Here is a 12,831-nt window from a genome sequence, read left to right on the forward strand (position 1 = left end):
GCAGTGTGGAGGTAAGAATTCCTAACCAGCAGGTTCATACTTGACCAAGTCTATTAAACATGATTTACCTTGCTTTGCTTATCATCATCTGGCTCATGTGAGGAAGTCCATCATCATATTTGTGTGCATCTTTATGCGGGTCCTGTCACAGCAACAAACTGCATTCCTTGCATAGAATCACCGTCTCAGATGTACAGTGCTGTAGTTGGATGAATATTTCTTCATCATCAAAGTATAATGCACGCTAATTGAATGCAATGCAAGTTAGAAAGTACTTATTTGGGACATAAACAGGAAAACAACATAGCATGATTGCATGTCAGAGTCTCATGTAATGGTAGTTGAAGATGTCATCTCCAATATACAACACATAAGACTCAATTCTTCATTTGGGAAAGTGTTAGTCTTTGAGTTTTTTTTTTAGTGCATTTCTGAAAATCCAACTAAATGATCATGATACCAGACTCAAAAGACATGATCAACTTACCACTTGTTGCTCAACACTGTGCAATGCTGACTTCCACTAAGCGGCACTGCCGAGTCCTGCAGGTGGCGCTAAATGATATTTAAAAGATCCCCCAGCTTGAAGGAGGTAAAGAATTCCAAAGTCATGTGATTACACTACAAAACATATATATAAAAAAGGACACTTCTTCTCATTAATGCCTACGCAGAATAAGCCTTTAATTAGAAGATTTGTAGAGATTTAATTACATTCAGTTATAAATTTATTATTTTCTTCAGTGAACGCTACAGAATAATAGCAATGTGAGTAAAGCTGCAAAGGAACAGTAAATACAGCCCAGGAATACACTGAGAAATCACAAGGATTTTCTGCTTTACGTACTTATTTAAACACATTGCTCTTATTCCCATCACGGCTATATATGCTCTCCCGACCAATCAGAAGTGTATAAAGTGACCATAAGAAAGTCCATATTCATGTGATAAATAAAGTACAAGGGACATGAAAAGAGCCTTGCAGCTGAATACACAAACAAGAGCAGCTTTTCCTTCATCGATCCAGCGTGTCCTCGCCGCTCACACTTGCCAGATGTGCCTACAAAGCAACACTCGTAGAGGACAGGAAATACGTGTCCCAGAGGTATCAGCTTGACGCCACTGTTTGGCCAAAATACTTTCTCTAGATTAAAAATAACATCTTCATTGATCCAGTGAGGAGTCAACAGATAAGTATCCCATCTCATTAAATGTAAAACGAAATAAAAAAAGTATGCAGAGTTTTGGGATGCACCTAAATGTCGATGAGGTCGTCGCCACTCTCGTCGCTCTCCACTGTCAGTTGACGGGTCCACCACTTTTTCACCTCTGACCCCGAGGAGGCCTCGTCGTTGACAGGGTTCATCTTGCACACGATAGACTTGACGCTGGTGCGACCTGACACACACACACACGCACACCCAGATGAGAAAATACTCACTGGTCATGACTTTAGGTACACAATCTAATCAGATTCAAAAAAAAAGAAAAAATCCTACCTTTACAAAGAAAATAATGTTTACTATTATTTAATAGGTATAGTTTTATTATTGTAGGTAGAGTTTATAATAGGGAAAAAACATTAGGAACACCTCTTGAAGTGCAGTTTAAATAATAAACTGACCACAACTATGTAACGTATACCATCATGTATCCTGATATTGTTTCCGATATAACGTATGTACGCGCAACAAGAAAAATATGTTATCAATACATATAACATATTAGTATTAGAATTCTGATAAATGATTGAGGCAGCATGGTGGAACAGTGATCAGAGGCAAGAGGTCTCGGGTTCATAACAGCTTGGGCACTCGGCTTCCTCCCACATTCCAAAAACATGCATGTTCATGATAATTAAAGACTCTGAATTTTCCATATGTGTGAACTAGTGGTGCTCCAATCGTGCTTGGCGGATTTCCGTGGAAAAGTAGGTGATCGGCGATTCGGCATTGTCGATCAATGCCTTTCATTGCCAATCACAAAAAGCAATCACCCATAGCTTGTACTTTGCATCCTGCTGCCAACTAAAGACCAGCCTGCACGTTACAGGACAAACCAGTAACTGAATCAGAAAAACGTTTTGTGCATTTTTTGCACTGTCAATTTGAAATAATGTCCTGTTTTTGTAAAATTTGGATATGTTTTTTTTAGGGAAAAATATGATGAATCAATTAATCAATAAAATAACAGATTACTTGATCAATAAAATAATTGTTAGTGAGCGGGTCCAACACGGAAAATAATGTGCAGTTGATCCATAAAATCAGTATTGGTATTTGTCAATCTCACTCAGGGATTATCGATATTGGATTCAGCATCATAAAACCCTGATTGGAACCACCCTAGTGTGAACTTGATTGTACACGGCGATTGACTCATGACTAGCCCTGGGGCCTCATTCATCAAACTGTGCAAAAAACAGATTCTAAATTAATTTGTATTACTGAAATTCAGAATGTTTGGGGAGCTTTGTTTGATTTAAGCTTGCTGGTAATGTTTGTATCGAAACTGCATGTGGTTAGGGAAATATTGTAATTCCATCCTGATCCAACGATTCAGCTAAAGAATACATTAAAGAATGAAAGCTGAGTGCGTTCTATTTGTACACAGTAAATTCTGTAGGGTAAATTTGATTCTATTTAGAGTGGGACCAAAAATAATTTATTTTACAGTAATATTTACACTTGAAAGAGAGTAAAATTTAGAATTGAAAAAAATAAAAAAATAAAAATAAAAGTCACTCAAGGGGTGGGAAACAAATTCACAACCTTCATCTTGGGAGACAGCCGATCTAATCCCTGAGCCACGGAACTCTTGCTGTGTGTTAGTATATCGCTCACGCCAGCTGGAATCTTCCTAACTCCAAGAGAACAAAAATTATGTTTTGGTCTCCTCTTGGATATAAGCAAATAGTAGGAGGGGTATAACTCAGGTGGTATTGTGGCAGTCTCCCAAGCTGACGGTTGTGAGTTCGTTCCTCAAACCTTCAGTGACTTCTATTTTATTTTATTTAAAAAAAAAGTTTTTACTCTCTTCCAAGTGTAAATATTAGGCTATTCTAAAACTCTAAATAGAGTCAAATTTACTCTACAGAATGTACTCTGTAGTTTCACACACAAGTCCAAATGGTTAAATCTCATACTTAGCATGGGAATGTTTGTACTTTATCCACACTTAAAGCATGTGCGTACGGACGCTTGATAAATGAGGCCCCAGGTCTTAATCTGCCTCTCATCCAAAAATAGCAGGCATTGAAATGGATAGGTGAATTATTGTCAACATTGTTGTAGACTTTTTTTAAATTATTATTCAGAATTTCTTTATGTTTTGTCTTTTTTGTCCGTGCTTATTTCAGGGATAGCAAACCCTGGTCCTGGAGAGTCACTGTCCTGTCCGTTTTCCATGTCTCCCTCCTCAAACACAGCTGACTCAATTGATCAGCTAATCAGCAAGATCTGTAAAAGCCTGATAACAATCTTGTTCATCAATCAGGTGTGTTGATGGAGGGAGACATGGAAAACAGGCAGGACAGCAGCTCTCGGGGACCAGAGTTCCCTACCACAGTTTTATTTATTGATGAACTGAATTTAAATGAATGGAATCCCTAATCTGTAATCTGTGACGAAATGTATACATTTTAGAGTTGTAATGAAAATCCAAATTTGGGCCAGTATAAAAAAAAAAAAAAAAGATTTGTGTGTCGCAAAATGGATCACTCTCTGAGTGTGAGCCTGTTCTGTTATTGTAACAAGCGTTTAGTGCTGACATGCCAGGATAAATTGCATTCTCTATGTCCCACTAAGAGCTTGCATTCTGTGAAGACAAATGAGGCGCCCGCACACACACCTGCAGGCAGCCGCCACTGTCCCAGTTTCCTCTGCGGCTTGCCCAGGTCGGAGGAGTCCTGCCTGTAGCCTCCTCTGTCGGACAAGGTGGGACTGAGCAGCTGCTGGAGGCCACTCATCTAAACAAAGAGGACAGATCCTTTGTTCGGCGTACACCTGCCGATGCTGGTGTGACGTGTCAAGCTGGGATGCCAGCGAGCAGCCTTTTACCTCAGGCTGCGAGGGGTTGTCTGGGTTGTTGGCGTTGTGGTCTTCGCTCGGTACCGTGGTCTCGATGCTGGGGGGGTTGAGGAAGCGACTCAGCTCCTGCTGCTGGCTTTCTCTCAGGCTGTGGATGATGCTACACGACTGCTGCTGCTTCTGCAAACACAGTGAGGACAAAGCGTCATACACATGCCGTGGCCGCGGCTGCGGCGGCCGCGTGGGGAGAACTCACCGCACGTATGCGTTTGAGGCACTTCTTGAGCCACATGCGTATGGTCTGCTTGGCGACCTCCTCCTCAATGGTGTACTCCAGCTGTTCCCTGGCCAACAGCTCCTCCAGCTGGAGAGACTTGCGAATGTCCACGGAGCGGTAGGACAGCATGCTACCAACACACACAATGGCAGACACACAAAATACATGATTATGACAGGCTTACTTACTACTATTGTGAACCTTCCTCACTGATGTTTGTTTTTCTTTTCAGTATAAATCATTTCTAGTTTTGAGTGACGTGTTTTCAAGATATTACTGAAAATATCATGTCAAATGTCAGTTTTTTGTTTGTTTGCACAGTAGTGCAGTAGTACATCTTCTTCCCTTAAACTTTAACTTCTTTATTTTGTTTTGAGAGTGTAGCGTGCCTAGCATATTGTGTTTTGAAAAATCGAACAGAATGTTTAACAGACGATGATAGCCAGAAATAGTTGGGTTGGCTAGAATTTTATACCAAAGCGCAGTAGTCAAGTGCTGGAATATTCCCAATAAATGTTTAAATTGTGAATAATGTTACTGTGGCTTACTTTTTTTTTATTTTTTTTTTTAATCCAACACAGTATATTTATTAAATACAGTTCTGTTGTATTGAACATATAAACTATTTTCTTTCTTCCTATTCTAGTTTTTCTTTTTTACTTCAACTTATATGTTATACTTGTAATGTTCTTTGTGTTTGTGTTTGTGTTGCAAACAACCATATTTACCTACCATGTAGAAAACAGTTTTTATTTTTAAAATTTTATTTTTATTTTTTATTTTCAGAACTGTTTGCTCAAACATTTATTCAGCTTAATTTTGACAAATTTATTAGCAATGCATTTTAATAGGGGATGGGCGAGTACCAACACCAGTATTGGTATCAGTCCAATACCCAGCCTTAGTTCAAGGTATTGCTACTCCCGACAGAGGACAATACCAGTATCAATATTGTCTTCTTGTGACCATTTTACGACCAGGAACAAGAAGATTTCATACAATTTTGAGGAATGTTGCTAACTTGCTATATTAGGATATATATGTCATTTTTTTTATTTTATTTTTTTTATTATTTATTTATTTTTTATTTTTTTTTAATTATCTGTCTTTTTTGTTGTTGTAAATGTTATGAATCAAAAGTACTAGTGCTATAAGTACTTGGTATTTGTATTGGTGACTACTTAACAGCTTGAGTACAGTCTGAAAAAAAGTGGTATCAAAACATCTCTAATTTTAATTGAACCATTATTTAGGTAGCCTACAGTTCTAAATGTTCCTACAGTTAACCAGTGTTAATTTTCAAACTGCACGTAATGTTACAGTGGTTTGTAATAGAGACAAAATACTTCTTAACAACTACTGCACTACTGTATTTTTTTTTACTTGCAGTTTTAATTGAAACATCTCTTTTTTTAATTAATTCAATCTACAAATATGGTTTCCAATGATGTACCCCAAAGTGTAAGCATAAGGAACTGTTTGTTAACATTTGTCCAAAAAAAAACAATTATAATACTTGGCTTAGTATAGCGAAATACATGCATATGCTTTAATTCTTATGTTTTAACAAATATGATCAATTAATTTGAAAAAATATATATTAATGTAATGAAATGAATAATTTAAAAGTCAATTTCCAAATGTTTACAAATGGTTTGTTGTGCATGTGTACTTTATACAGTATTGTCATGGTCACCTGAGCACATCGTGGAAGGTGACATCTCCTCCGCTGTGTAGTCGCTCCATCTCGTAGCACATGTGCTTAAAGAGCAACTTGTCTTTGTCTAAGTCTACCTCCAGCCTACCCCTGAGCAGTCGCAGCAAGAACTTCACCCTGGATGTTGGGATCACTCCCTGTAGGAGAATGAAGAAAAATATTACTCAGACACACTCTAAAATACTCATACCAAGTTTTCAGAGAAGAGTGGGAGTTGTGATAGCAAAGCAGGGGCTGACTAACAAGACATGTAGCCTATTCTTCAATTGTTAGTCCCTGTGCTGTGTAATTGCTCACCTCCCGCTTGTCGTCTACCATGTTCCAGATGATTTGGAAGTGTCTCAGGTCATTGTAGCTCAGCAGCTGGTCCTCCTCGGTGGAGTAGAACAGGGAGAAGTTCTCCACGATGATGGCTGCATCGCAAGGATACAAATATTACACTTTGAAAGATTCAATTCCTACAGTGACTGCTTATTAAGCCTTGCCATTGCTTCCATTTTTGTTTATCATTATCCGTCATGATATGATTGCTCCTTTGTGAAAGTAGCAGAGCAGATCAACAGCTCTTGTAGTCCAATAATAACTGTCAGTGCCATCTGTGTCTTGCTTGCAAGCCAGAGGGGGCAGAATGATAAACACAGTCCATTAAACCACAGGAATACATGCTGTGTGCTTCAACTCTGTATTCCTTTATCTTGCCATGTCATCATTTTACATTGCTCCCTCCTCCCGTTTGCTGGCACTGAAGCGTTAAAATGGAAAGGAATTCAGAATAAAACACTTATAACTCTAATATTCTTTGCTTGTGGCGGCCATGGTTCAAGGTGTAGAGACGGTCGTTCAGTAACCAGAAGGTCGGCTGTTTGACCCCCCCCCCCCACCCTAAGTCATGTGTGGTTGTGTCCTTGGGCAAGGCACTTCACACACATTGCCTCCAGTGCTACTCACATTGGTGCAAATGTTTGGTGGTTGGAGAGGCCGTATGTGCACACTGGCAGCCATGCTTCCCTAAGCCTGCCCCAGGGCAGCTGTGGCTACTAAAGTAGTTTACCGCTTCCATAGTGTGAATGTGTGAGTGCATGACTAATGCATCCAGTCCATTTTAATGCGTCTTTGAATGTTTAGAAAAGCGCTATATAAATATGATGCATTATTATTGTACTTCATAAAAAAAAAATATATATATTAATAAACGTGTTTATATGGCACAGTTTGAAAAATACGTTGTAAACTGCCTCACAGTCAAAAAATAAAACTAGTGAGTAACTGAATAAGTAAATAAATAAACACAACACAAACACAAACACAATAAGCTTAAGGCTTGAGTTTCTCCCTACAGTGAAATCCGTGGAATGGCGTTGATCAACCAAAAAAATAAAAAAAATTGTGTGTTATGATGACCATACAACTGGGACTCAAAAACAGGAAAAATATGAAATGGTTCAAACCATAATCATGCGCGACATCAACAAACCTTGTGAGACTTTAGCTTAGAGCATCAAAATGATTAACATGGAGATCTTGTTTTCTTTTTACAACACTGACACAGTAAAGTATCACTGATGGCAAAGTCTGACATAAACCATAGGGGGGAGGATTGCTTTATTAATTGCAGCAATGCATGCCATTAGGTGGCGGTGTTGTTCTGCAAATGCCTTCCTGCTATGTCTCTATTCTGTGTCTGGCAAGTAGCATTACTTTATTTTAGTTTTACTACAAAACGGCAAACTTATTTTCAAATTTTTATGACATATCATTCATGATGTTAAAATGTTGTTGTTTTTTTTTTAAACAATGCCTGCATCGTTAACAAAGGTTGTAACAATGTGGCAGTTGGAGCCTGCAATGAATTAATTACTTTTTATGAGAAAATGCGTTTTGAAATAATAAACTTGACAGTCACCCAGTGCCAGGGAATAGATTGCGTTCTTTTGCAAATGAGAGGTGAGGCACACAGTACAAAACAGATACATGCACTAACCAACAAGAAGGTTAAGCATGATGTAGGCTATGATGACGTAGAAAGAGCAGAAGTAGATGAGGGCTCCGGCATAGTTGCCGCAGTCAGTCTCCCAATAGCGGTGCTTATCTGGGGTGCAGAATGGAGCTTGCACCTGAAGAAAAAAATATGCACACATACAATTCTAAAGGCATCATAGATGAGGATAACACCAAACTAGAATGAAGGTAAAACAGCATCTTTTCGAAATGAAATATCGTTCATCACTCTAATTGTGCAACAAATAGTCACTTGACTTAAGCCTTCCTCAAATAAACACCTCACTTTTTAGTAATGTAACCACAATACCTCAGTCAAACCCATTTGACCTCTGTTGCTAACCAAAACAGCAGTCATCAAACTCTCAGATGATTTAAAGTGTCTTACGCTACATTCACACTGCAGTACATATTGCCCAATTTTGATTTTTTTGTTGGTGTTAAGTCTAATCTTTTTATGTAGTTTTTTACATAACAAAAAATAATTTTAAATCATTTTTATTATGAATATGGAATTTCTCAGTGAAGTGACACACATGCACACAAAACAAAATGGAGTAAACGCGTGCACTACACAAAAGGGCACGTCACAGTGTTTATAGAAGTAAATATGGCCCGTGTATAGAGCCTCATCTCATTTTTGTATTTGCAACTTCCTAGCTTTTCGCTCCTGGTCAGAGCCTCCCACCAAACACAACCAACGAGGAGACTGACCGAGTAGGGGTGCAGGATAAGGCAGGAATATTTTAGGGAAATGAGATGATCACTCCTCAATGTTGTGATTTTATGGAGATGCCTACTAAAGATAATGTCACGTCATTGATACGCATCACAAATGAACCCTCTGCGTGGCTGAATAATTACTAGCATCATAAAATGTCCACTTTATGCTTTATGTTTTAAGTGGGATTGAATGAATGTTAAAATAACAACACTGTTACTCTAAGATAACCGTGAGTAATCTGCCCTGAGCCTGTTTCCCGCACCCTCGCAACGTAAGTATAGTTGGCTTTTGATACTGTATAGGTCGGATGAGCGCGATCTGAGCGTCCATACTGCAGTCATAACTAATATACAGTAATTTCTGGACTATAAGCCGCTACTTTTTTCACTTGCATTCGACCCTGCGGCTAATACAAAGGTGCGTCTTATCCATCATATCACAAGGGGGCGCACTATAAAGGAAGTGCAAGAGCGTCTGGCAGAGCAAAACAAACCAAGTGAGCCCAAATACAGTAGGAGAGACAGAACGAGAGCGAGACAATTTGCGGCCTCATTATGGAAAAGAAAGTAGCGGGAACCGGTTGCGGTAACATTAAAACACCTGCGGCTTACAGTCGGATGCGGCTTATATGTGTAACAAACTCCAGTATTCCCCAAATTTAGCTAGCACGGCTTATAGTCAGGTGCGCCTTATAGTCCAGAAATTACTGTATACATACGAGTGGCCTGGGTCAAATTCAGACAAAAGCTAAACAAAACGGAATTGTACTGTATATATTGCGTTAAAAAATCAGATACATGTCACATATGGGCAAGAAAAAAAATCTAAATTGACCTGCAGTGGTGAACGTAGCCTTCCTTGTGCAGTACGATGAAACTTGATCGTATGCTATGGGGACAATTAGTGTTCCATTAGATTCTATGACCGCTCTGCAATGTTGTGTGCATCCATGTTTATATTGTTGGAAATTAGGCCACTTATTTGTTCTGCCCAGTCTGCCTTGATTCCTGATGATTTCGGGGATTGATCAAAAATTTTCTTTTTTTAAAAAACTTTTTGTTTTAATCTGCATTTTCATTTGGCAGGAATTGTAATATACTGGTAACGTTATATAAGATATTATTGCAGCTGTGACTAATGTTGTGGACTGAAATTTTTTATATAAACAGGTTAAAGTGGAGAATGATAGTCAATGTAATGTCAAACAGTCCATGTCAGTGCCATTGAGCTTCCTCTCTTTTTGCTTACTTACCATGCAGTCATGCATGATTTTATTCCAGTCCTCCCCGGTGACTATGCGGAAGAGGACAGTGATAGCTTGGCCTGCCGTGGAGAAGTTGGCGTGTCTGCAAGGTGGTGGCAAGACAGACCAAAACTCAGAATAACTAGACTTACTCTAGTTGTTTTATTCAAGTCAAACCTTACCGGTTGATATTCTCTCCATATTTGACAGTGCCAAAGAGAACAACGCCAGCAAAGGCGTAACAGAGGAGAAGAAGGAACATCCCCACGATGATGAAGAAGCTTTTGTACATGCTGACGACCACGGTCAACAACAGCATCTTCAGGGTCACCTGGAAACATTCATGCATAACAATAGATTACTGTAATTGATGGTTTACAATTCTTGGTAACTGATTAATCAACTTATGGAATATACTGGCTTTTAGCACAGTCCTTGGGTGCAGCAGATGAGTACTGTTATTTATTTTAGTCTCAACTAGTTTGCTGTATAAATAAGTTTTCTTTAGAACATAGCTTATAAAAACGTATTTTGAAAGGTTATATTTCACCCAATGCAACACTCTCCCACATTTACACTTAAATAGTGCATTATGTAAAATGTAATTACCGTAAACTGCTTAAGACAAACCTAAAAATAGCTCTATTAACCATTCCATAGCAATTTTAAAAGCTCACTGCAAGAACTTTGGCAAATTTCAAGAGAGAATTGAGCGGTTTCTCTCCAGACTGCACAATCAGCGTAGGAACTAGGAACTAAAATGTATCCGCCTAGAGCCTTTTATTTTCTTTCTTGTTTTATTTATGCTGCTTTTTTAATAGCCTTGAGGAAAATAAAAATAAAAATACCAAAAATTTATCTTGTCTACAAATCTACAAATCAAATTCCAAAAAAGTTGGGACACTACCAATTGTGAATAAAAACTGTATGCAATTATGTGTAAGTGCCAATTTTCAATATTTTGTTCAGAATAGAACATAGATCACAGGTCAAAAGTTTAAACTGAGAAATTGTAGCAATAAGAGGCTGGAAAAGTCAATTGCACTTGGCAACTTGATTGGAGTATAAAAAGAGCTTCTCGGAGTGGCAGTGTCTCTCAGAAGCAAAGATGGGTAGAAAATCACCAATTCGACCAATGTTGGGCAGAAAGATAGTGGAGAAATATCAGAAAGGTGTTTACCAGCAAATAATTGCAAAAAGGTTGAAGTAATCATCATCTACAGTGCATAACACCATCCAAAGATTCAGAGAATCTGGAACAATCTCTGTGTGTAAGGGTCAAGGCCGAAAAATCATACTGGATGCCCATAATCTTCGGGCCCTTAAACGTCACTGCACCGCAAACAGGAATGCTTACTGTAAGGGAAATCACAGAAAGGGCTAAACAATACTTCCAGAAAACATTGTGGGTGAACACAATCCGCCGTGCCAGCCGCCGTTGCCAGATGAAACTCGTCAGTATAAAGAAGAAGAAGCCATTTCTAAAGCAGACCACGAAGCGCAGGCGTTTCTCTGGGCCAGGGGTAATTTAAAATGGAGTGTAGCAAAGTGGAAACCTGTTTTGTGGTCAGACCAATCACGATTCGAAGTTCTTTGTGGAAAACTGGGGCGCTATATCATACTGACTAAAGAGGACAAGGACAACCCAAGTTGTTATCAGCACTCAGTTTATAAGCCAGCATCTGTGATGGTATAAGGCTGCATGAGTGCGTGTGGCATGAGCAGCTTCCACATCTGGCAAGGCATCGTCAATGCAGAAAGGTATATTCAGATTGGAGAACAACATATGCTCCCATCCAGGCATCATCACTTTCACAGAAGATCTTGCATTTGTCAACACAATAATGCAGCACCAATTACATCATGGCTGCGTAGGAAAAGGATCCGGGTATTGAAATGGCCAGCCTGCAGTCCACTTCTTTCACTTATAGAGCACATTTGGCGCATCATAAAGGGGAAGCTGCAATAAAGAAATCCCAAGACAGTTGAACAGTTAGAGAGACGCGTGTTAGACAAGAATGGGTCAGCATTCCTATTTCTATACTTGAGAAACTTGTCTCCTCGATCTCCAGATGTTTGCAGACTGTTGTAAGAAGTAGAGAGAATGCCTCACAGTGGTGAAAATGGCCATGTCCCAACTTTTTTGAGATTTGTTGACACCATGGAACTTAAAATCAACATAGTTTTCCCTTTAAATTATACATTTTCTCAGTTTAAACTTTTGACCTGTTCTCTATGTTTTATTCTGAATAAAATATTAAAATTTGGCACTTCCACTTAATTGCATTCAGTTTTTATTCACAATTTGTATAGTGTCCCAAATTTTTGGGAAAGGTTGTGCTTTACCACTAGTGCTTTGACTAGTTTCGGCGACGACTGCTGCCTTCCTTAGAAGCAGGAAAGGACGATATATAAATTTAATTAACATGTTAAACTAAGTTTTTGTGTAAGATTTTGTTTTCAGCCCAATTAGTACGGTAATCTGGATCAGATCGTGATAAAACTTGCGTTTGCATTACAGTTTCTAATACTGCATTCATATGATCAGATTTGACAGAGATCTGTGCTGTTTATTTAAAATAATTCAGCCCTTAATAAACACTAGGGGGGGGGGGGGTTATGGTATTAGAAGATTATCAACATGAGGACTTTCCCTGAAATATAAATAAATATTTTTCCAATTAAAATAAAACAGGTTGATAACACTTACGTGCTTCCCACATATTGTGAAGAATCTGAAGACAATCACACATGTGCCCATCATGTAGGTATACGCATTCTAAACAGAAAATAACAACGTAATAGGTTTTTAAAATGCATGTAACTGTGGCTTCATAGCATAAA

At 38.6% G+C, this 12,831-nt stretch overlaps 1 protein-coding gene across 5 annotated transcripts in view; it reads right to left on the bottom strand.

Moving 5' to 3' along the window:
• Nucleotides 1–663: 663 nt before the first annotated feature.
• nalcn (sodium leak channel, non-selective) overlaps nt 664–12,831 on the bottom strand; it is an 81,102-nt gene continuing 68,934 nt past the window's right edge. For 4 of the 5 annotated variants that reach the window (XM_077580519.1, XM_077580518.1, XM_077580517.1 and 1 more), the window contains 10 exons: nt 12,698–12,766; nt 10,170–10,318; nt 9,997–10,090; nt 8,004–8,136; nt 6,320–6,435; nt 6,002–6,159; nt 4,285–4,435; nt 4,059–4,208; nt 3,850–3,967; nt 664–1,398 (listed from right to left, as the gene is read on the bottom strand). In XM_077580519.1, the coding sequence (XP_077436645.1) occupies nt 1,256–1,398; nt 3,850–3,967; nt 4,059–4,208; nt 4,285–4,435; nt 6,002–6,159; nt 6,320–6,435; nt 8,004–8,136; nt 9,997–10,090; nt 10,170–10,318; nt 12,698–12,766 (1,281 nt within the window). In that variant the 3' untranslated portion in view covers nt 664–1,255. Of the gene's footprint in view, nt 1,399–3,849; nt 3,968–4,058; nt 4,209–4,284; nt 4,436–6,001; nt 6,160–6,319; nt 6,436–8,003; nt 8,137–9,996; nt 10,091–10,169; nt 10,319–12,697; nt 12,767–12,831 lie in introns of those variants that run through there. The other variant, XR_013295995.1, reaches the window with a different exon arrangement.

This window comes from Vanacampus margaritifer, chromosome 11 (genome assembly GCF_051991255.1).
Source record: "Vanacampus margaritifer isolate UIUO_Vmar chromosome 11, RoL_Vmar_1.0, whole genome shotgun sequence".
Classification (NCBI taxonomy): Eukaryota; Metazoa; Chordata; class Actinopteri; order Syngnathiformes; family Syngnathidae; genus Vanacampus; species Vanacampus margaritifer.